We start from the raw sequence: 25,691 nt of genomic DNA on the forward strand, positions 1-25,691 counted from the left end.
TGATCGTTAAGCCGGTGTAGATTTCTGCAAAGCAAAAAAGAAGATCATCTCCTAGTACACTACTCTGCATCTGTAATGGTACGACCATAGTCCGACCGACAGAGTAGCAACGACGGGAAGCACCCACTTCCCATCCCCAAATCCGCACTTCAAGAGCCAGTGAGCATCCACAATTTTCCCTGTAGGAAAAAAAATATCGAAATTTTCACGTACCGGTGGTGGTTGTGTGCGTGAATGCGCGCGGTTACCCCTTTGTATCGCGATCCTCCTCCCACTTCTGCCGAAGATAGCCGCGCCTGGTGGGGTTCTCTCGACGCTACCGTACGGAAAATTTATAAAAGGACACGCAAACTTCAAATCATTGCCGATTGTCTCGACCTTTTCAGAACAGGTCAGTTGTTTGGTTTGCCTTACTCCGCTAGGTTGTGCTACTACAATATACTACTAGCGCGTGTGTTTTTATCCCTTCATATGAAAAAATTGAAAACGTGATTCCTACTGGTTTGGCGATCGGAGCACGTGGTGTGGTGGTTCACTGTTATTCCGTTTTGGATCCAGAGTGTTTTGACTATATTGATCTTTTTTTTTTTTTTGGTTTTTCGACGGATCGATCACTGAAAGCGATCAAAACACAGCTGGACGTGTAGAAAACTGTGTGATATCGATATTCGGTGAAGATTGATTGATCGGAAAGGAACAGAGAATTTTCCTTTGGTGAAACCGAAGTGACAGTGAGACAGTTCTAGAACAGAGTGTTGAGTTTGTGACCAAATTTGGATATGGAAGTTAACTGACGGTGCACACATCGGAAGCTGATTGGAAGCCGCCGATCCACTTATTAGCTGCAGTCAGGAGAGCGGATCTTGACGACAGGATAAGCTTTGCTGAGCTGATCCCCTTCCGGTTGCGGAATGATATAAATTTAGAATGCATTTCCCGTTGAATCGTATGTATGGTAAAATGTCACAGCAAGTTCAGTGGAGCAAAGTAACTGTGAAGAAAACGAAAAATGGTCTCGGCTGGGGTTTGTTTTAAAATCAGTTTTAATTGATCTTGCAATTTACGGCTTGTGACCGCGTGCTTGCGGTTTTCTGTGATCGTATCTTTGACATTGGTTCAACCTCAAAATACGTCGTTCGGGCTTTATTCTGGGAACTAATAGTGGCCGGTCTTTTTAATAACCCATCACGGCCCGGCTTTGACTTCTGAACAGGTGCACAGTGCGTAGCGAATGCGGTCTCTTCCTCCAAGGAAAGACCAGTTCACTAAACCTAGACAGTCATAAGTGATCAATCTTCTACGCAACTGTCCTCGATCGTTCAAACGATCTTTTCGAGTGTCCAAGAAAATAATAAGTGTGAAGGCAATCTTCTTCTTGAACGTCCACTCTCTCTCTCTCTCTCTTCTTTCCCGTGAGAAAATGGACATTATGCAACATGATGGCCAACAAAATTTCGCTTTTTGACAGCTACTTCTGCCAGCTGCCCCCTTCCGGTTCCCCTTCAAGGTGGAATCTTACCGAGAGGTCCCCAAACGGAGGGGGCGTTCATACGGCTCCCCCACTCAAAGTCACCCATGGCGAAAACCGTGAAATATGAAAATGCTCGCTCTTTTTATAAAAACACAACGGCCTGAGATAACAACAAGCTTAAAATATTTTCTCACATACGTCCCACCTCCTCCTGCCCCAACAAGCTAAGAACGATTTCGCTAGTAACACATTTCGAGCAACTCTCAAGTCGGTAGCTCTGGTCAAGCGAAAACTATGGTCCATTGCGCGGTACGCTATTTTTAGCCCCCCAGCATCAGCAGCAGGTCCTTTGTCAACTTTTTTCGGCGTTAGGCTGCCCAAAAAGATGGTCTCATTCGCGCACGCTAATAATGCCCTCTCGAGACCGAGAGCGGCCAAGCCAGGCAAATGGAAGGTGTTTGACGATGAAGAAGACGCTTCTCGACGACGACGACGACGACGATGGACGCGACCGACGGTGGTCAAACAGTGCAAAGAATGGCATAATGTGTCCCGGACTATTTTTAGCCATTTATTCACATCGTAAATTCGTTACGCAATGCCGGTGAGAATTTTGCTGCTGCCTGGTCACTACGCCAATATGTGTGTGTGTGTATGTACATGGCAGGGCGATGATGGTCTTTCGGGTGATGATCGTAATTATTCATTGTTTCTTGAAATGGCTGTTTTGAAATCACATGCGGTCATTTGACTCTTGTCGGTAGTCTATACAACCTAGGTTTGATCATTTGAGGAAATTTGATACTTCGAAAAAAATGTTGGCGTTTTTAATTACTTTGGGTAAATGACCCTATCGCCCTCTATTGATTTTCTCTTGTAATTAGATGTTGATAAAAATGTTAATATTCAATTCATACTGTTCAATACTAGTTGGTATGCCAATGTTTGTTTACAGCGGTACCATGTCAAATGGTTCAAAAGCATAGAAGATCAATCGGTAATTCACATATTCCATAATTGGAACACACCATAAATAGTGATGACTGGTACATCAACCCTGTTACTTTTGATTTTCAACCGATAAACATTGTTGCATTATTGGACTTCTCTACTTTGATCGTACAAAGCAGATTAAAACCAAAACGTTATAAAATATTCAGTATCTCCTTCAATAATTTCACTTTCTAAAAATGGAGATAACAATAATGGCAGCAACTACCTCCAGCTGCTGCAAATCATACTTTTAAAGTTTTTTTACAGCGGTACCTTTCAAAATAGTTCAGGATCGAATCCTAACCGTTTATTTTTGGAACGATAAATGTTCTTCTATGTATTTGGGTGAACTCAGTTGGCAAAGGAACAATCAATGATCGATTGATTGTTAAAACGAAACAAATTAGGAGCTTGATTGAACTCATTCAAGTCGAATTTCATGCGATTTTTTGTTTCTAAATCAGGTGCTTCGGATATATCCTTAATTTGAATATTTCACCAAGCCAACAATGTAACTGTAGGCTTTTCAAAACTAGAAACTGGGATTATGAATTATTAGCAATACAATTTATTTAAAAAGCCATTCATGTCAAAGTTCCAGTGATTCCATTTGGCATCCTCCGATTATTTAGAGAAATTTCAATCAGAATGAAAGGGACGTCCAGCAAGTTAATAGGCCATAAGAGATTTTTGGCAGAACCATGGTTCTCGTTGAAAATTTACCCTCAAATTGGTGTTTGGTTTTTTTGCAACGATTCATTACAGAGAAGAACAATTCAATCTACTTCAATTTTAAACTTATTCCAGTGCTTTACAATACTTTAACTTTTGAGAAATACAAGTCCACACCAACTTCTTCTCCAAGCTTACAGCACGAAGGAATATGGGGTGTTCCAGAAGGGCATACAATGTTCCAATGTAATCTGGATCACATCGAGGATCGACATTAACAAAGGTAGTCTTTCGATGATTTAATTTTCATTCGAAGACACGCATTTGTCCGTCCGCCGCTCTCCAGAACTAGGTCAAACACATGCGGTCAGAACCATCGACGTTCAATTTCGGTCGGTCTGAAGTTCATAAAACGTGATTTGATAGCACAGCGTCTGCATCGGGGCCCGAAAAACAAACCACAAGTCCCATGTAAACACATACCGATTGTGTGAGGCTGCATTTTTCATTCATTATAGAGAGTATTGAACAGTAAATTCACAGACACAGGATGAGAAGACGCACGTTGCTCGATGTAGACGCATGATATTGCGTCACGAATTTTGATGATAGCGTACCGAATTTGCTAAACGAACAACACGCAGCCCGATGATTGGCTTGTGTGGTCCATTAGGAGAGAGCTATTTGATCCAAAATATGCTCTTCAGTTTATATGGCGTACGTGTGTCAGTACGTCTGTGTGTTTATGATCAAGAATCTCCAAATCTCTTCAAAATGAAGCCAATGAAATTTTTAACGATTATTCACTTTTCATTTCCCCCAGAACAGATTTGCGACGCTGTGGGAAATCTGCTTTTATTGACCTTCCGGTCACTATTCGGTTCCGGAATAATCAATCCAAATACTAAAATGAGAGGCTAGAGCACATTTCCACATGGAAATCATTAGTAGAGGCACCGCCTCGAGCATTTTTCAACATTCAACTACTCGTCTCGGCTGCTGGGGACGATGATGGGGGTTGAAATGCGATAAATAAATTTTCGACGCTAATTATAAATTTTACTTCGCTCATTAAAATATCGTTCGATTTTAGCTGGCAAGGTTTGTTGTGAGCTGGATGCGATGCTTTGTCCAATCGAAAAAGACCGGCGACGAGTGCACTCGTGTATAAAATTTTGCCACTTGTTTCGCCACCCTACTGGTGCAATTGAGCGTAGCAAAAGTGTGTCATGGAGACGCGTGGTCTGACGTGTCTCGTATTGATCGATCTCGAACGGTTTCACTGTGCGATCCCATCTCCGACGAACGGCGATGCACAACCGAAAACAGAATTCCTTCGCGTGATAGTTCAAATATTGCATGACATTTAAACAGTGCCGTTGCCAAAAAATTCACTATAGATCCCGGTTTGATCGTGGTCGCGGTCGCGGCAACCGATCGCGTTGATGCCAGACTGCAGCGAAAAATTTATTTTAAGGTAGCGTTTATCCGATGTAGTTAGATTGCAGCGGGAAGGACGGAGGAAATGGGAGCTATTTTCCCGGCTGTATCGTACTGCCAAAATGCATCTTTCAACACTCGAACACGTGCTGCTATGAGCCATGGCGAGAAAATGGTGTAGTGGGTGAAAATAATGCTCACTCACCCGAGGAAATCGATCAAGGATGAATGCAGTGGCGCGGCGGCAACCCAGAACGGAGTCCCTAACAAAACAGCTAACAGCAAAGGTGGCAACGCAGAAACCGGGTGAAATTTTCTGGAAAAATGATTCGAACGATGGTCGATTTGGCAAGGGACCAGATTTTCTCGGTAGACTGGAGTTGTATTGGAAATGGAGCAGGGCTAATCGAAGCAATAAGTTATACTTGTATGGAAAGTGGATTTTTGGGACTCCCACGGGCCTCATTGCTTGAGCGGATGGATGAGAAAATTGGTAGTAGATCCAGCATTCCGAGGAACTAATTTATGAAGTACATCTAGAGAGCATCCATTTTTCACACATGTGCTAGCAATATAATGGGATTTTTCGAATTCCTATTTTAAAATGCAAACCGTTGTTACAAAACGTAATAACATTTTATTTTAATGATTCGAATTGCTGTGTCAATCAATAATTGATTCAAGCGATTCCTACCGTGCCGCTGTAAACTAATAAAACAATCGTAGCGTGATGGATGCATATTAGAGTCAATGAACATTAAGCAATTTTTGTATGGCGAAAACATGGGTTCACTAGATTCTGCAGCTGATCTGTTTACAGCGGCACAGCTGAATAGTTATATTTTAAAAACACCTTTCCAACATGAGAACTCAAGATAAGGCGACTTTTAACTACAAAATCGCTTCCAGATACCGCTCCCCTATTGACCGGAAGCAGTCACTAAACCGTTCAGCATGTACTGTGTAGGAAATGACCTCGTTGTGTCAAAGCAATATCAGCTCTTTTGAAAACAACAATATACAAATCCGCTAAGCTGCTAACATCATTTTCCCTCAGTAAAACGAGAAACGTAAGGAAAAATATAGACACATGTGTTTTGTAAAAATATCCGATTGAAAAGCGAAATCGCCCAAGAAAGAACATCATCCAACAGTTGCCTGTCAAGAGAAAAAGTAAAATTTCATTTTCACCCTCTTCGATGCGGTGATTGCTGCCCGCGATATGCACTTGTTCAAGTTTCCTCAGTACAAAATATGGCGGGAATGGTAGTTGCAGGTTATTTTTGAATTTGTGCATCAACCACTGCTCTCTGTTCCCTGCGGCCCGACGAGGATTGCCAGAGCGAGCAGAGTGAGAGTGAAAAAGCTCGCAATCCCTTTTCGTCATTCCGAACGTGAAGAAATTATTTATTTTAAAAATAATGTACGTTTAATCTAATATTACATGTGCGACCCTGGGACTGAGTAAAAATAATTACTACACGATCACAGAGAACTTTTGAGTGAGAGAGTCTTGGAGTGCTCCGGGTGAGTGAAGTTTCTCACTCCCACGGCTGTGACCGGCATCCGACTGCGAATTTTCCACACTGCCCCGGCGAATCGGTGACTAAACTGAGTGCTAAAAGTGGGTGACCATTCTTTCCGTAATTTTCCCCGGGGATACAATTGGAAAAGCCATCTGGGATCGTTGATTACCAGGGCAGGTTCAAAAACGGCCGGTAATGCTTCACTCCGGTGGGTACTCATGCTCTCACGCTCTCTCTCTCTCTTTTTGCGCGTCACTCATCGTCTCAATGTACGTTCGCTCAGCGGTGTCACGAGCTGCGCGCGCCTGGCTTTTCCGAATATCTAGAACCCGGACCAGGAAAATCGTCAACTGCGCAAGTGGTGATTTTCACGGCGATCCTTACGACCGAAGGTGAATGCTTAGTCGTTTACGATCTCTTCACTAGTGCGCTGCTTACCGTCATCAGTCACCTTAGCCTGGCTTGCAACTGGCTGGGCCTAAGGTCTGTTATATAATCGCACTATTTTGTAGTGAATTTACGTTTCATTTGAGCAGTTCGACCAGTATCTTACAGATAGTGCCTTCGGAACGGTGTAAGTTTTGTGGAGTTTAGCTATCGGTGACGCATTTTTTTTTTCCTGCAACTACTTAAGAGTGATTGCGTTGAACCGTTGAAATCTGTGATATCGATGTGATAGTGACTTCTCTAGTGAACCTAAGTAAACATTAGTGCCAGATTGATCATTTTCCATATGCCAACGTTGGCTTATCGGAGAACACACACGATGTGGAGAAATAAATGCGATCTTTTAGGAAAATACTAATCATTAAAGTGCTGTTCACATCAGTTCGGCAGTAAATCATACGGAATTAAATTCATAAATTTAAAAATAGCACCCAACCACTGAAGTGATCTCCGGGGAAAAGCAAACTGGTCACCCAGAAAAATAACTAAAGTGTTCTAAATAAAACCAAGCTACACAAGGGGCATGATGAAGATCGCCCTCGAGTGTTTGCGTGTGGCCGGGTACGATCATCCCTGTCATGCTCCATACCAGTCCATATCGGTGGTAATCGCGATTGGACAGCGAGGACGAGGATGACCAACAACGGCGCTCGAACGCAAAAAAAAAGAAAGTTGCAAAAATACAAATATATTCCACTGAAAGCAGAAAATAAATGCGAGATATATACCAAACCATCCTCCGCACGAGGGTCTAGAAATAGAACAGGCCAGGTGATCGTTCCATTTTTATACACCAATCATAGGTCGATACGCGTGTACATGTATAATACTTCCCATGCGATCGCATTTTCCCATCAAAATTTCCAACAACTGAAGAAACCAAAATGCTCTCAGAGTAACTCTGTCAGTCAACGTAGTCTCGAGGAAGTCGGAAAACGAGTACATTTTTCCGTCAGCTCCGCAATTCACTTGAACGCGAAAGAAATATGGTCCAATAAAATAATTCAATTAGACCGTGCCAATTTGATTCATTGGCTTCATTGGCACCTAATTGCGCACTTCGACTTGTTTACATGTAGCCGCCACCTCCCGTTACCTCGCTGAATTTTCTTTTCCAATACGTGCATTGATTAATGTTAAATAACCGTATAGAAGAGAAAAAAAATCACACGCTCCCTCGATTGGATCGCGAACGCGAGGAGGAAACGAAAAGATGAATGGTCTATATTTAATATTTTTGGAGAAAACTACGGAATGGAAAAAGTTATGTGCTCCGGGAGGCGAAAGCGAATTGAAATGCTGTCAATTTACAAATCATGGTTCATAAACAAATAGCCTATTACTGTTTGTGGACGGGCAAGATGTTTGTTTTTCACATTTCCGTGTCTATAGAATCGCTTTTTTATTATTGTTTGGGTAAGGCTGCAAGTGTTTGTATTGGATTACATTTTAAAACTCGGGAACAGAACGATAATATTGTGGTGATAAGGAAATATTAATTGACGAAATGAACTACTACTGAAGTTTTTGATTTCAAGATTTCGTTATGGTTTCAATGATTTGGTGGTTATCAGTTTTGAAAATTCGAAAGAATATCATTACTTAAGGGACAACTTTTCCGTTCAACCGGAATATTTATCACGAGAAGATCGGAAACTACCGTCCCGAACTACTCAGGATGGATGGATGATCAATCATTCAAAAAAAAAACAATTCCTATCACTTGTTTCTGCCGATGGATTAACAATGAGTAATCGAGAATTACTTTTCACCAATATGAATAGTTCCATCAAATTCATTAATGGATTGTTAATAACTTTTGTCAGGTCCTCGAGCACGCAATGAACACGATTTCTGACCTGGTAATAAAATGTGACAAGTGAAACGATATCTGTTAGAAATGTTTTTAATTTTGATTGATTTTTTTTTTCATTAAATTTCAAGTATTAATCTCCTTGCATCAATAAATTCATGACAAGCAAAAAACGTCATATGTCATGGTAAATTTTACAATTTAATCAACTACATTCATTCAAGGGCCAGTGCGATTATGATATATTGTGAAATAATGACAGCTAAATATCAGTCAGATTTTCCGCAATGCAACACGCTCGCATTAATCATTTGTTAATAGCTTCTCACTAAGATGTTCATAATCGATTTTCATTAAAGCTACTGATAGAGTAGGATCGCTCTTCACTGTAGACATCCAAAAAGTAGTAAAATTTGAACATTTTTAATCACACCGATGAGTTTCCACTGGAAGTCCCAGATGCGCAACGAGTATTTCTCACTGCACTTCTGTAACGCCAAAACGGAAACAGATTGATGTATAAAATCAAATTTTCTATATTTACCATGTCTATAGCAAGCGTGAAACTCGATTTAATAGATTTCTTCAAGAAAAATCATGTTCAGTTAACTGAGTGCAAAATTATTACCAATTCAGCAGTTTGAGAAATTCTGTGTATGACAAGCATGGCTATTACGTTACTTAAGCCATTGTGAACAGGAATTCAATATTAAAAGGTAATTGAGATCAAAATGTTGATACAAGCTCAAGCGCCTAATTAACAGACATGCAATTAAAACTCCCAGCCCTTTTTAACGCGTTCCTATTTTCCTTTTTTGCGATGTTCTAATAAAACCAAGCTTGATACAACTGGTGTAAACAAATCAGAACAAAATCAAAGATAAACTTGGTACCATACAGAAATAAAAAAAAATCCCCGCCTAAAAAAGAGACCTTTGGTTGAATCTTTGCGCCATATTTTCGGGCATATCCGAATCTAAATCAAACCTGCATCAAATCCATTGTATATCGGACTGAAACAATAAACCGCTGTAACTGCTCATTCAAAAGATTCGCAGTCCGACATTTAGCCGGAACTCCAACTGGATTCCGGCAGATGTCAGGCCAACAGTCTGACACTTGCCAAAGATATTTCGCTGCTGCTCGCGAAGCAACCCTACCGCTGACTGATTCCGTAACTAACTGTTTTTCTCGTTTTTCTCCGTGCTTCTATCATTTTCTGCGCTCTCTTTCTCTCTCCTTACGAACGTATGCATTGACAGCTTGCAGCTGATGGCCGTTTTTGTTGCTAGCCTCGTTCGTCTGAGGCTGCTTGAATAATTGCGCGGCGACAGTGATGGTGTTGGTGGAAAAAAAGGCTCTCCACTGTCGCCGCTTACTCTCTTTCTCACACCTGCTGAGCCGAGCTTTGAAACAGTCGCAAAACTTCTCTCGTAAAAAATGTTGTAGAAATAACGGAGACTAACATGCTGGATTTTTGAGACAAAAATAATAATTTCAAAATATTAAATTTTAACAACCTGGATACAACATGGTCATTATCTAGACAAACAGGTTTTAAACGTCGATTTCTAGCGGACGAACACTCATTCAGAGACCCCAGCAGCATCTGGTAGAGGAAGACTTTCTCAATCTCCAATTTACTTCCATCCAGATTTTTAAATCGAGATTTAAAGTAAAATTATTTTCATTATTTGTCACAAAACTAACAAATTGACAGCTACCGGTCACACAAAGTACCACCGCGGGGCGCTAAGATTGTGATTTTTTCTAATGTAATCAAACTTATTTAAAATAGTTTCAGTGCTCCAAAATCGATGAAATTTTGGATTTAGGTTCCATTTGAAATGCAGATTACGAATATGCAGTTACCTCAACACCCCTTTGATAACCCAAGTTCATTGGACGTTTCTTTCGCATTCTGGAAGAGACTGTTTGCTCATTTGCCAAGTTTAATTCACCCGAACACTGAAGTTAACCACGGTTGGTGAAATCTAACTTGTCTGTAGGATTACCCTCGCTGAAAATGCAGGTTTATTGAAGAGCTTAAAATTGTTACTATTTCCACCATAAGAACCCTACAGATGCCATCCTGTCTGGAGTTAGTTTATGAGTTTATCAGCATGAATATTTTGAGATATTAGCGTCAAATATTGCTACGTTCGATGGAAAAATTTCTATATTTATAATATTTGTAGAAATAATATGTCTAACAAATGTGATAAGTGCCTAATTATTTGTATTTACCTCAGGTCATACGTTCAAAGGCGAATTGCTCTCACTACCTGAGAGCGTTGGAAGAAACAGTGCAAACTATAGATACTCATGTAATAGATGTGCCGAAATGAAAATGTACCGCCATATTGAATACAAATGAGCATTTCCATACGATTTGACGGTTCACTTGGATACATCAGCTGTCATTCGCACACTTGTTACATGAGTTTATCTATACCAAAGTCCAAAGTCCAATTATGTTTCATAGATATAATTTTAGTATCAGTTCTGTTCTATCACAGACAAACAGACGTAACTCTTCATTGTGTATCTTCGTTCATGCATTTAACGGTTGATTTGAATATTATCAGTTCCGCGAACTACTCGCCGCAGCGCTGGCATCGGATCACTTTGACGTTTCTATATATTCTATAGAAATTTTATGCAATATTGTTTACGAGTTAGCGAGCAAGCTTGTTTTCCGCGAGAAGCCAGATAGATGTCGTTACTGAGGTTATATGTTTTGAGATACTATGTTTTCAAGAACAAGTGTTTCAAAGAGTTACGTCTGTTTGTCTGTGGTTCTATCATTGACTGATAACGGTCTTGCACAGATTGTACACTTCAGTAATTAAACCCGGTAGCAGGAGAAGTAAAATCAACACAGCAAAGGTCTATTGTTCAATTATTAAGGGCTCCTTGACATGCGAGTGGCTCCGCGATGTATCAGCGCACGTCAACCCATCTAATGCAGTGGTGATATTTAGCCGATTATTTGGCTGTCATTTTTCAGCAACGCAAAGGAAATGTTTGATCAAATTAATGCAATGCAGTTCAAAGCTTATGTTTGCGTATCCTGTTTGCATCCAGCAACTGACGTCAAAAAAAATCAGAAGCCCCGCGCTATCAATAAACAATCGAGGTTTAAACAAGATCAGTAAACAAATTTTATGACCAAACACTCCCCGCTGAAAGCGTCGTCGTGTTCTCTCTCTCTCTGCTGAAGTCCCGTTACATACACATTCACACACCCGAATGATAGTGTGCGTGCAATCAGGCGCCTCTGTCGTGGCCTTCCAGCAGCAGCTAGCTCCTGTTCTGTTTGTTGGCCAAAAAATCCAACACGCTCGCTCTCTCCGTTCGTTCCGTCAGTTCGCAGTTCGCAGTAGTGTTCAGGCTCAGTTTTGCTTCAGACCTACATCGCCAAGCAGTTGTTGTGTGCCTCGTGCGCTCTTCCTCTCTCGCTACACTTGGCTCGCCGCCGTGGTCATCCGTCGTTTATATTGTCCACCGTCGTCGTCGCGTTCCGCCACCGCCGCTACTGCTTCCCATTGTCGTCCAATAATAACGTTGAAAACACATTTCCTTTTCGGTCTGCAAATTCTAGACGTGCAAAATGAAGCAGCAAGCGTTCTGAAAAATGACGTTTCGTTCGGTGATCAGGTTGAAGTTTTCCAGTAAAACTTTATGATAAAATTCACCGCCACAGTATAGTCCGGGAAGTCATTATTTTTTCGTCAGGCAATCCGCTTTCGGGGGAGGAACACGCTGAATAGTGAGTGAGTGTAGTGATTGGCACAATAAAAATTTATTGCAATCCGAAGCGAGGAGTGCGTGCGTGAAGAGCAACACCGAAGTTTCCGAGGATTACCCACTGCTGCTGTACTGCTTTGATCTGCACTTTTAGTTGTTACAAAGGATCACACGGAAGAATAACCCATCAGGGAGGATCAGTCAGTCCGAAGAATCCATTGTGTGATAGTTGTTTCTGTTATTCGCTAAGTTGAGCCATTTTTTCCGACAAGTTTTAAATAGAAGAGTATCATTTTTTTCGGTGGAAATTCCGTAGAACGGAAGCGCTGCGCGCTGAGTACGGAAGAGTGAGCAAGAGGGAGGAATCGTACCCGTTTTTTTCGCACCGTTCTCGAACGCAATACACAAATCACCACGTAAGTGTTTACGGAATCAGCGATGAGGAATCTGGGTACGGGTGGTCTGGGGGAGGTGCTCTCTCCTGCTGCCATTCTTGCTCATCGCGTTTTTTTGCCTTGTTACAACTGAACTGGTGGAAAAAACGTCACCAGATGCGATTACTAGTTATTTACGCATTTTACAAATCTTGTGCCATATCTGCGACGACACATCATTCAACAGCAGCAGCTTTGCCGATAAAATTTAAGGTTATGGTCGCACACTCGGCTAGCTGGTTGGCTGGGTCGTTTGCCTTTCTTTTTTTTTTCCCGTGCTTGCGTGTAGCTTTTCTTGTGTGTTGCACCAACACAAAGATACATGGTAGCAAGCAGAATGCTATTTGGCGAGCGTGTGGGGTGATCGGCCAGGTAATGCTTCTTCGGCAACTTCGGCCAACGGAAATGCCGGTTGGCGGAGAAGACACCGCGGAGATCGCTGCCGTTTTCTGTTACGTGTCGAGACCGCGGAGTAAACAAAGAGCTGTCAAATCAGATAGCTGGCGTCTCGTCGTCGTCGTCGTCGTCATCATCGTCAGAGTGGCACGTCGTATGCACTGGGTTGGAGAAACTTGGCAGACTGGAACATACCTTAGCAGCTCTGATTGTGTGAACTGAGTTACTGTCAGTCTTTTAATGACGAAAGTGAGGCAATGAACTTGGAATTATTAGTATAAAACTTACCTACCTTCATGGCCAATAACGTTAGATGGGAAAGATCCGTTATTTTTTGAGGAACCCTTTCGAGTAAGCTGCTCGATCCTGGTTTGATAAGTCAGCTACCATATGTAGAGCAATTTTATTGGAAAATACCCAAAAATTTAAACCTTGGATGTCATTCCACAAAAATCTGATCAACACTTGAAAGTTGCTGGTATATTTGTAATGCTACAAAAACGAAAACCTGTCAGTCATAAACTATACATCAGCTTGTGGAAAATAACAATTTGATTTGAACGTGTGAGACATTTTGTAAGGTAAACTAGAGGCGGCTATTGTTGATGGTGTTATCTAGAAATTAATCGGCTTTAGTATCTTATGTTGTTTATGAAACGGTTTTGAGAATAAATCATAAAGACGTATGGAGAAAGTGGACGCTGAAGGAAATGTAGAACAGTAACCAATTGAAGAAATATTAGAAATTCATGAATGTGATGAATTAATATGTAACTATATTGCTACGAATAATCATCAACTAGGATTGAATGTTCATAAATTATATGACGGCTAGTTACGGCTTCTGCCTAATATTAGTAGTTTCAATGCTCAACAATAACTAATGCATTACTATGTATGTTGGGACATTGCAACATCTGATTCATCACTAATTGAGTGTGAACACAGCAATCAAAGGGGACAGAGATTAATTAGTCTTTTGACGTATCGTAGCACGGAAAGATGCGTTTCGTATTTCATTCGAGGGTTCTTCCGGAAATCCGTGGCAATAGCATTCGAAGCTAGCTTAAGAGTGTCCCAAGTCATGGCCGCCGGGCCACGACAATGTCCTAAATCTGCTTGACAGCTCGTTACTAAAATCTATTTTTGTTTCAAAGATCTTGGTACTAATCTGCAGATAGAGATGCAATGATTTGAGTTGAATTTGATTCATATACTGAGTGTCTACTACCTCGGAAACTGGAAATCCTCAGGCAATTTTATTTTTACCTCGAATCCTCAGGAAACTACTCAAGGAATTTTGAAATTATTTTACTACGTTTTTTTTTAAGAAAAGGCATTTGATTGCGTTTATTGTCATAACAGATCCGACGCAGATTTATCTTCAGTAACAACATAAATTTTAAAAATTCAGAAGCTGAAACGAAGATAAATATTCATGCCGGAATAACTGTGAGGAAAACAGTGTAATGTGTAATCTGCTTTCAAGGTAGTTCTGAGGAACTCCAGATTCCTTGTGAAGCCCAAGAAAAATACCAAAGTAGTTCTGAGTATAATTTTAGGAAACCCTTGAATAGGATTCAAATGAAATTTTAAAGAAAACTCGAAGGAGTTTCTTAGGTTAACTCTTGTGAAATTCTTAGAAAATTTTGAAGAGAATTCTGAGGATTATTTCTTGATATATCTGAGGAGAGGCAATTCAGCGGAGAAAACCAAAAGATTTCAAGAAGTTTCTGGTAGAAAAAGAATCCGAAGCATAATGCCATGCGAGTTTGCGATGAATACTGAGGAGGTATGCTCAGGAGAATTACAATTAAATCCGCAAATAATTCCAGGAGAACTTCAAAGAATTCGTAGAAGAATTTCAAGAGAGTCAAACTAATTTTGAGTAAAATTCTAAGGGATTTGTGAGGAGTAGACACCCCAAAATATATGTCGATCGAATCGGAAAGCTAATCAACACACAAGAGTTTCTTAATTCTTTGCGACGCAGTGTTTTGTGAGCCAATTTTTTCTTCAAACTTCGAAATCCAGATAACGAATCCGATGAGTTTTTTTTTCAATGAAGCATCCCTTATAAATAATTGCAAAAGAATTGCACTATCGATTGCAGATTCATTAATTTCAAGATTTCTGAAGAATTATAAAAATAATTTAAGGATCATTCCACTAACGGTTTGTGGGTCAATTAATTTAGATTTAAATCAATGAAAATTGCAAAGCAATTGGGGGAAGTTTTTGAAGTTAGTCGTATAGCTAAAAATCTAATGCGTTTTCAACAAATACAAGTTGAGACAATCCTATTTACATAAAGCACATATGTACATTCATTTTGTAATCAGCTTCATTTGGTTATCCTTCCAACTTAATTTGAAACAAATTTTACTAAACCTGCCAATTTAACACGTTTATTCGATCATTTTTGACAATGGTAAATCTCTTTTAAGTGAGCGAAATTCGTTTGCAATTGGCAAAAAAAAAATCCTCCATTCCTAGGCCACACCATTCGCGTACTTTCCTGTTTACACAATTGATTCTCAGTTGCATCATCCAATCTACCGATCCACGGCTAAACCAATCCGATCTTCAAGTGTAACGCTGAATAAATTTATCGAATTGTGATTTTTTTTTCGCTCGCTCGCTACCATCGAAACAATCTGCTCCAAATGCTTCCAAGAACTGCGATCCGTGTGTGTATGTGTGCCCATACAGGTGCTCAACGATTGTCAACGCCACAAACTGTGTCACAAACTCAACACCAGCCGATGCGGCGTGAAAGTGCTTCGATATCACAGATTTTCAGGTCACAAACGGTTAACCACCACCACCGACCAACCTCCAGACTCGCAAAAGTGCAAACCACGTTTCCTAATTTCTTGCGATTGAAAAAAAGTGCAACCGATTCTAATGCTTCCAAAAACAAAATTCCTCCTTCCCATTTACAGAACTGCCGGTTACTAGATAATTCACCATGGAGGACGGCCATAGCAAGACCGTCGAAGAAGTGCTTAGTCACTACCGAGTGGATCAAGAACGGGGTCTGAGCTTGGATCAGGTCAAGGAATATCAGAAGAAGTGGGGTCCCAACGGTAAGTACACGATTTTTCTTTTTCGTCATCAAGTTCAGGAAACTCGCCTCCTATCAGCAGCAAGCAGACCATTGTGGTGACTCACTACCACCTTGCCGTGCGCACTGTTTCAGTCGCTTCAACATACCCTACGTGGTACATAAGTCGGCCTGGCCCGGACACGTCTTTCGGTGGTGCTTGAACGCGCACCACTCCGATTTACGTCATTCGTAGTCGGTTTCGCTCTAGAGCAGTCAGTGTCTCGGATTACAAACCGGGTTCCAACACTACCACTACTACCAGCTACTATACTCATACTATTACCGACACTGTTGCGTTTCATTTCACTAGTCTCGCTTGCTGCGTGGTTCATGATCATGATCGCGCAAAGCTACCTACCCAACTAGAGCTAGACAATCGACAGAGAGGTGCGCAGAAAGCTATAGTTTCTACCCACCACACGTGAGCACTTAGGATCGCGCTGGTCGCGTGAATCTGCCCCTAGCAACTTATCATCAAATATTCCTTTAAAACAACGTTCCAACAGAGTTTCGTTCTATTCCGCGAGATTGCTCTCTATAATTAATTCGCTTACATTGCTTTGTTCGTCTAGCTCGCGCTAATTTGTTGCAGGCACGAACGTAGTCCAAAAATTAACGTTCCCAATTATTGGCGAACCGCTTCTACTACTAGTCAGGACGAGCGCCCTTCCTGCTGTACGTCCGTATCAGACGCGTGCAGGACGAAAATTCAATTTCTACTCTAATGAAGTCGCAAATGCCTACCACCCACGCGACGTACGCATTTCCACCTTCTTCGGTTTGGTGCGTGAACAACGCTCGCAGCCGACGACGACCGTGCTTTATCGCACACGGCTCCAAATTTTGCGAAGGTCGTGAACAACGCCACCGCGCTTCGAACCGAGCATTGGGCAAAGTAAACAAAACAGTCTCGGAACTCTGTGTCTCTCCTCGCCAGAGCACGCAGCTGTTCCGTGCACCGTTTACCAGAACGGGCGAAGTGCAGCAGCTCTTTAATCTAGCGTTAAATATGCATATTTCTAGCTCGGTCGGTCTTGTCCCTGTGCGCTAGAGGTAGTAATAGTTGTAGTAGTAGTAGTAGTACATACTAGTACTAGAGAGGAAAGAGTTGCCACCGCTGTCTGTCGTCTCGGGCTTGTCATAACTTAATTAATAACTTTCTTCACGCTGGTGTTGCAATATCAACCCGCTCGAATGTCTTTCCAGTCGACACGACGGAACGGTAATGTCCACCGATCTGTGCCTGAACGTAAACGTAATCCCATCAGTGTCAAGCAAATTTAGTCCCCTTCCCGACTAGAAAGCTATTTTTAAGAACTTTATTTATTTATTTATAGCAAGTAGCAGAGAATGGGAAAATCAGGTTTCTCTGGGTCAAGATTTAGGGCTTTCCGAGTTCGAGTGCAAATTACTACGAAAAGTCACGTAGAATGTTCATTTATTGCTGTGGGTCACGCTAGCCCGTAGTGGTCAGTAACTTCCATCGACAGTAGGCGGTAGTAATTTGGTTCACTTCGATGTTTATTGCCAAGGCTAACTGCTGTGTTTTATGATTGATTTGGACTCCACCCCTGCCCCAACAGAGCGCTGAGGGAAGAATTAGCGGGAAATTTGTTAACTATAGAATACGTTTCTTTTCCTTTCTGTGTAAGGCTGTCAGTTTGTTGTTCATTGTTTTTAAACTTATACACATTGAGGCATAATCTGACAGCATTTGTGTTTGTAAGATGGTACGGTGTTTACATTTCCTGTTTTAAATTGACTTTAACTGACAGCATTTCAGAAAGGTCAACATGTGTCGAAAGTTTTATGCTGGTACTCTTCAAGCAAAGCTAAATTTAGTTTACAAACTTCACATGGACAATATCTGTACAATGTTTTCTTAAATTGGATTAATTCGATCCGATGTCAGGCACCATTTGATAGACATTCTACTCAGAACAGGAAATGGAATAAAATTTTGCTTAAAATATGTCACCATCAGGCATATTGATAATAGATTACGACATGCTGTCAGTTAAGTTAATTTTTATTTATTGTGGAGGCTTTCAGCCTGAGACTGGTTCGCCTCCGGATATGCTGTCAGTTTTAATCTTGCAACTATAATGCCGTTGAAAATAACTCAAAATTGCATTTAAATTTTACTTTTATAAGTTTGTCTACTCAGTTTCCACCATTTTGTGAGTACCGTGACTACTTGATATGTTGTCTTGGGTAAAATTTACGAAGATTTTGTGTGCATGCAGAAAACCGAAAAAAATCTTGATTCTAACGAAGTAAAGACATTTCTTGAAAAGAAAATATATTTGGTACAGTTTCTTTGTTTTTTTTTTTTGCGGCGCAGGCATACCAAATATTTGTTTTGTTATCGCTTCCTAAATCGATATCTTTGGGGAAAAAAAATATAAAATCTCCATACATTATTTTTTCGGTTAACTTTACGCCTCTCAGAAAGTGGCACTATGCTGTCAGTAGTCGTGAAATCGAAACTGAAAGCATATGATATAATTTCCTAATCACAAGCAAGCTTGTATTTTGCTAGTATTCGATAACGTTGTTCTATCATAACTGACAGCATTATATTCCATAAAAAATTCTGAACAACCTATTCCAATAACTATTCTATCGTAGTGTATGTTGTCGTTAATGGTGGATGGTCTATCAGTTTTTATCGCACTACTACTGACAGCCACACTCTCTAGGGGTATAGAAAAAGGTCTAATTTTTAATTTTTCAACAAGCATCACAAAATTACTCTAAATAATGCATTATAATAAGCATCAGAAATTCACCCTTACAAAAGCATTGAAGTAATAATCAGCTTCTTAAAATGCTTTGAATTTATACTTGTGCTATCTCATGCCTCCACGGGAGTAGACCTGTGCGCCGGTCAGTTCATCGGCGGTGTCGCGGTATGAATCAGCCATTTTGGTGGCCAAAACATATCACATTTTAAACTTGATTTCAAGTAAGGTAACAAAAATATTGTGTTGGTGTTTGTGACATGTTATCGACAACGCCATTTGAAATTTGCTACCGACCCACCATCGTATCTTTTCGGAACAGGATCGAAATTATTTCTTAAGTTAGAGTGGATCTTAGAATTTCGTGACAATTGGTAATTTTGTTCCTTGTCGAAAAATATTAGATCCGTTTTTTATCCCTTCTTTAGGGGGCCTCTTCCATGTTAGGGTGGTCAAAAAAATTAAAATTTTCTTATTTAATTTTTTTTTAAAACCATAACTGGCATCAATAGTGGATTGTACTAAAATTGATAATTTTACTCTCTCACAACTACTGACAACATTGTTCTTTGCTACAAGTAGTGGTGGTATCAAAACTGACAATATTCCATGATTCATTCAGAAAATTGACTTACTTAAAGACAATGTGTAATGAACCATGATATACTGGATTGTGTGTGCTACATTACCCCGAATATCACTTCCCCGAACGCGCCATAATCACGAGTTCCATTGTCACGAATGTGAAAAGTACATGCAGCAATCATATACCCAAAAAATTTATCACATATCTAATGGATGAAAACCATGTGAAAAAAGTAGAAGGGTCTGTGCCTAGGGGCATGAACGGAAGCTTGACGTAGGACCGCTAGTGAACGGAATAAATGTGAAGAGCATTTAGTTATTTTAATTGATCAATTATCTATTATCTCAACTCTTTCCGTTTTTGAATTGAAGGCGTACCAAATTTGTAGTAATCATTTTTAAAAGAGAAAGTTTATTAAGAGAATCAATCAATATCACATACACCCCTGCTTCCATGTTTGATTACAACTCTGTAGAGATCAGACCGGAGATACGTTTGACACCACCACGGCGAGCCAGACAACCGATGGCGGTTATCTCGAAGAACTTTGCGATGACGCTTGGCGCCTCCTTTACCAGACCTTTTCCTCCTTTGCCACGACCAGTCAATTGTTGCTTGTTAGGTGTGAAGGAGTGGACTAGCCACCTTCCTACTACTGCTGCTATTGCTGTTCACCACGCTGTCCGAAGCGAAAATGACATACAGCAGCGCTCTTTTATATCTTTTCAGGTTAAAGCAGAATGATATGCAACCAAGTGGTATAAAAGCTACAAAGACTCCTCCCATTATGAGTAGTTTGCTATCGAGTAGCGACACTGGCTCTTTTCCTTTTGAGTACACGGCGAATGAGAACGACCCAAATTTGAGTTTAGTTCACTCATAATCGCCAAAAGTGCAGGAGCTCAGCGTTGAGTAAATTTGTTTCATGGTTTCCTGTAGAAAACCTAAAAAATCTGCCAGAAAATGAGGAAGGTTGATCAAAATAATGTGTACCCCTGCTTCCAGTTTGATTACATGAGCATTTTGTGTGACCGTTGGTTCTGAATATGGACAAACAGGCAGATGAATTCAATTCCTACTCTTTACTGTAATAAGCTTGGTGGCCCTGAAAAGAGCCGGATTGTTGCCAAAGTTGGTGATGATTTAACCTCTGAAACCAAACAGAGTGCGTCTCTGCCACTTCAAAACGTAGATGATATCCATGGCCGCTTACGCTTGGCGTGTTTAGTGTAGGTGACAGCATCACGGATCTAATTTTTCAGGAGCACCTTCAGCACACCTCGTAAATCAGACCGGAGATACGTCAGACACCTCCACGGCGAGCCAGACGACGGATGGTGGTTATCTCGAAGAATTTGCGTTTGGTTCTGAATATGGCGATGAATGTGCAAAATATTACGCAATTCCATCCTCCCTATTCGCACGCGTCCGAGGACCGGAGGCGAATGCCACTTCGACTTGTTTCGTCTACTTACTACTCTCTGACGACTGTGCTGGGGAAGCAGCATATGCATGTAGGTAATTGGTGGATTTGTTAGTTAATTCGACGCTTTTGGACAATGCTGGACATTTACCAGTTTTTCAATAGTTTCTCGATGAAAATCAACATTCGGAAGCATTGTTATGCAATGAGTTGTCATATTTCTGATCGATTGGTGATAAAATTATTGAAATTGTACCAGGGGCAGCTGAGTTATTAACGTTCAAAATCTTTCTTAATTTGTTACATGTTCCGTTTTCGGTTTTCACAAAGTGTACCCCCATATAGAAATCAAAGACGTAGTCCTACGTCAAAAATCCCACCACAAAATCACATGAATATTATGAGGCCGATGAAATTCATATGAAAAATCATATAAAATTAATGTGATCGCATAGATTTTATGTGAAATTCGGATGAATTCCATTAATTTTGATTATGGGTGAAAATCATGTGCGTTTCCAATAGAAGCTACATGAAAACTATTTTCGGTGAAGGAAAGCAGAATCTCATTCGGGAAAGTGGTCATTCAAGCGAGTGACATTCGGGATAGTGTAACACAACCGATATGCTGTCAGTTTTAATACCATTACGGACAAAAATGGATTCAAGGAAAAGTTAAACGACTGAATTTAAAGGTGAAAATGAAAGCAAAGTTTAGAAGCGAAATTCTTAAGGTGATACAATACAGCATCCACAAATCACCGGCAGGACGGCGAACTTGCCCTGCCACAATGTTTCAATGAGCAAATTTCGGAAACTAGTGCGGTTTCAAGCATGAAAGCAAATATGGGGAAGCATGCTATTGTGTTTTCTGGCATCTGATATTTATAGTCCAGAAGATGCAAAGTGGCATCACGGCAAAGGCTTCTAGACTGTATCACCTTAAATGGTAACTCATGTCAATATATTTTAAAAAATAACATCCTCAAACTTCTTTTCACTGGCGGCATTTGTCGACAAATCGCTAGCAAAACTTTCATTCTTGTGATGAGAGAATAGTTCGTAAAGTCCGTTTAAATCTTCTATGTTGTCGGTTCTAATATGCATCGTCGAAGTATTTAGCCTAACTATTTGGTTAAATCCGACTCATGGTATTAAAGATGAGTACATGATGTTAAATAATCATCCCACATAGCGAATTTGACAAATCCATTCCTGAAACAATATGTGGTTGATAAAGTCAATCTGAGTGTTACTGCACGATAAGATTAAATAAAACTGACAGCATTTGTACGTGCAATTCATTTCGCCATTTAGTATGCTTCCGAGTGCTAAATATTTGAGAAATCACGTTGTGCAAATATTTTCTTATAAATGCTGTCAGTTACTAGCATTCAAGACTTTCTTTCTGATGTAACTTGTTGAGCTTATTTATTGCAATGAAACAAAGAATCGAATTCATTTGACTGGGACATAAACTTGCTGTCAGTTGCCTTACCAAACCCACTTCATCGCTCCATTCAGCTTTCTTTCCAAACTCTTCCTGAAAGCTTTCGAACAGGATGCAATTAACCCTCTTATAATGGGCTTTTATGCCGTACAAACCGACCCACTCTCACCGTGAAGTGGCGGCAGACGTGAAGAGGATGTTTAACAAAAAGATCAAACCCCACTCCGTTCCATTGTGTCTGGCTGTAAATCGCTTTATTTGCCGGGCTTAAGATACGCTATCCCCTTGCTTTTGCAGCACAGCAGCCAACAGCCAGCCAGTCTCGTGTCAGTCACGGATCAGCTGTTCGTGTAGCCGGTGTTACTGCTTCATCATTGGGGCACCACGTGGAATTGCGTTGACCACATGGCTCGCTCCGTCGTCACAATTATGATGTTATCGACAAGGACGAACGTCGTGCGGTGAGCGACATCGATCAAACATTACTAATTTGCCGATTGACGGGATGAAGCTAATTCATTATGTCAATTTCCGATTCTTCTTGTTTCCTGGGATCGACGAACGAAATTGTAGCTTGCCTTATCGCTTCCATTTCGGCGGACTCTCGTAGCGAGTAGTAGTAGGTAATGGAAGCACAAGTGTGCAATATCGAATGAGGCTTATCAATTGAGTAAATACCACGAGGTACTTGCCGCGCTGAAATACGGGGACTGATAACGAAACTGAATTGGCAATATAGAGCATGACCAAGGGTGCTGGGCGATACATCTGTTTAGCTTCGCAGTACGCACACACTGTTACACGTCGTTTTTACAATTTGGACCAAAGACCATGTGCTTCTCGCGCAGCTTCCCTCAGTCGTAGTAGTGTAAACGCGTAGAAAATCACAATCCAACCGAATCCGAGTGAAACCGGTTTGAGCTGAGGGCGGGTGCGGATGGCATGATCCTTTCAATACTAGCTTTCGTGGCTGGGAAAAAATATAATGCTAGGTTCATTCCGGTCGAAAGAAAAACAACCTAAATGTGTGGGAAAATGTTCGCAGCGGAGGTTCTGCTGTGAAACCTTTGCTGGCTGCTAGACGGAGCGTATAAATAATTAAGCAGGTTGTCTTCGAGGAACTGGATAATCTGGGAGCTGAAGAGAAGTCGGGGTTGAAGAAATATTTACATTTTGAGTCCCCCCTTGAATAGGAAGAGGTTGGCCCATGTTGGAGACAAGTGCAGACAGAAAACGGATGATAAAGGTGAAAATTTACGAAAAGTGCTATTGCCAATGGTGAAGCTTCAAATTAACTTAAAATGTAAAACTAGCGGTCTTGGATCAAAAATAAGTGAAAAATAAATACATATTGATGCTGTCAGTTTGTCGAAAACGTCGAGCTTATTTGTTTAAGCCAATTGTTGTAATGCTGTCAGTGTGATCCACTTGTTTGAATGCCGATAAATGTTGCTCCGAAATTCGTGCTGTCAGCTTCACTATTATATTTATTTTAAATGATTGAAATTTGAATGATATTTGATTGCAAAACCTAATAATTTATTCGTGGATTGCAAAACTGACAGCATTTCTGTTCTAAAAATTACAATCAATCGGTTTTGCTTATTTTTCATAAGCTTTCAAACGCAAACCTCTTCCGAAGCGCCCACCTTGAAATATCACACAATATTTCAGCTTCTTCAAACGGTTTTCCCTATCTGACAGCACCAGCCGCCGAGCTAGCTAGCTACCCACGAGTTATTATCTATCTAGATCAAACGATTTCAATTTCTCGGCAACTCTCGTCATACTAGAGCTCTTCGAAGAAATATTAAAAAAAAACAGCACACAGTTTCACAAGTGTAGTGTTGGGATTTGTTTAAAGATCAAAGGGTCTCCATCTCGCCTTCTGCCCCTCCTCCCTTTTGCAGACTGGGGGTTTATATTTATCCCACCCGTCTCCGAGAGCTGGTCGAGGAGTTACAATTTGAAATCGGCGAGATCTCGCGCGGCCCTCATTTGAATGATTGATCCCTTTCCTTACAGCATCCTCGCATATTAGCAGATTAGCACGTGCTTTCTACCGGCTGCCGTCTGCTATCAGTACACTCGTGTACTCTGTGTATTAGTGACGTTACCTCGATCTCGGTCGGGTGTAACAAATCATGCGAATGCCGGATAAATGTTCGACTATTTTTCATGCTTTCGGCACCGCTGTAAATATTGTGGTTGCTCTTCTGGCTGGCTGGCCTGTGCGCGATCACGAATCTATTCTCAAGAGCTGTGTAATTATAAACAGAACAGACATCTTAATCCCTCTTCGATCTCCGGCAGAGAGCAGCAGTGATGCGAAACACATGCAATAATTTTTATTTTAAGAATACAATAAAATTTCTTTTATGAACTCTCTGCTGCCCGTGGATTGAAGATTTGTGTTCCCGGGGAAGGTCAGTTCGAGCGATGAAAATATTACTTATTGCTGCAAAGCGGAGCGCAAATGGTTCGATCAGAAATCTGGAAGTGCGGTGTGTGGCACGGTCCATCCGATCCAGACACAAGCGAGGAATTGAGAAAATATTTTCTACTAAAATAATAAATATAATATAAGCTGCGAGATGTTCGGCGTAAAGTATCGAAGATTAACTTCTACGGCTTGAGTGAGATCTTGCCCCCGACTAGCCTAGCCGGCTGATGATTCTGGCAGATGTTTGATGTACAGCGGTTTGGATCCCAGCCTGATTCATCCGGATTCAGGTCAGGCTGTTATTGTTTCCGAGGAAACATTTTCCCTCTGGTGTTTCAACAAGAAACCATGAATGCCATTGTCAGCAGGCAAGTGCAAGTTCCTCTTGGCAGTTTTCCTTCATGAAGGATGCAGAATAAGTGCCATCATTCTTCTGCCATGCTCTCTTCACATACAGATATACTCGTTTTAATGACGGGGGTACCTCGTCGTGTGTGTGTCTCACGAACGTGGGTGGTGGTGGATGGTTGCCGTCGCCAAAGGACAATGTCAAGTGATATTCAAAAGGCTTCCTCTTTGGTGAACTGTAACAAGGCAATCACTCCGAGGCACAAGGTGCGGTGTGTATGTGTGTGTGTGTGTGTTCGCGAGAAACTTTACAAAGTTGGGTAAACTGTGGGGGGCGGGGATAAATTGGTTTTGTGACACCCTGTTTTCGAGACTGCGTTAGAATTGGAGTGGTTTGCTATTGAGGCGATCCGAAACGGAAGGAAGGTCAATCTAAAGCGAATTTGTTTTATTGTTGCTATGTGCTGGCCGTCAGCCGTCGCGTCGATCGGAAGCTTGGCATGCGACACTGTTATAAGATTATCGTCTTTAATGTGTGTACATTATTCGCTGAGCGAGGATTTTGATTTTATTATGTACAGCTACAAAAGAAGGTTGGTCATTGAAGCAACTATGTAGCTGACAACTATCTATTCGTGATGCCGCT

At 40.9% G+C, this 25,691-nt stretch overlaps 1 protein-coding gene across 4 annotated transcripts in view; it reads left to right on the plus strand.

Moving 5' to 3' along the window:
* The first annotated feature begins 302 nt into the window (after positions 1-302).
* The window catches only part of SERCA (ATPase sarcoplasmic/endoplasmic reticulum Ca2+ transporting SERCA), a 57,240-nt gene continuing 31,851 nt past the window's right edge, over positions 303-25,691 (plus strand). For 2 of the 4 annotated variants that reach the window (XR_010518895.1, XM_065238188.1), the window contains exons 1-2: positions 303-391; positions 15,888-16,031. Coding sequence is in view for 3 of the 4 variants with exons in the window: in XM_065238188.1 (XP_065094260.1) it covers positions 15,914-16,031 (118 nt within the window). In the remaining variant the exon portion in view is untranslated. Of the gene's footprint in view, positions 392-6,497; positions 6,677-12,387; positions 12,529-15,887; positions 16,032-25,691 lie in introns of those variants that run through there. The other 2 variants (XM_065238189.1, XM_065238191.1) reach the window with 2 other exon arrangements.

This window comes from Ochlerotatus camptorhynchus, unplaced genomic scaffold, assembly GCF_037179485.1.
Source record: "Ochlerotatus camptorhynchus isolate MF236.1 unplaced genomic scaffold, CSIRO-AGI_Acam_v1.1 ptg000737l, whole genome shotgun sequence".
Classification (NCBI taxonomy): domain Eukaryota; kingdom Metazoa; phylum Arthropoda; class Insecta; order Diptera; family Culicidae; genus Ochlerotatus; species Ochlerotatus camptorhynchus.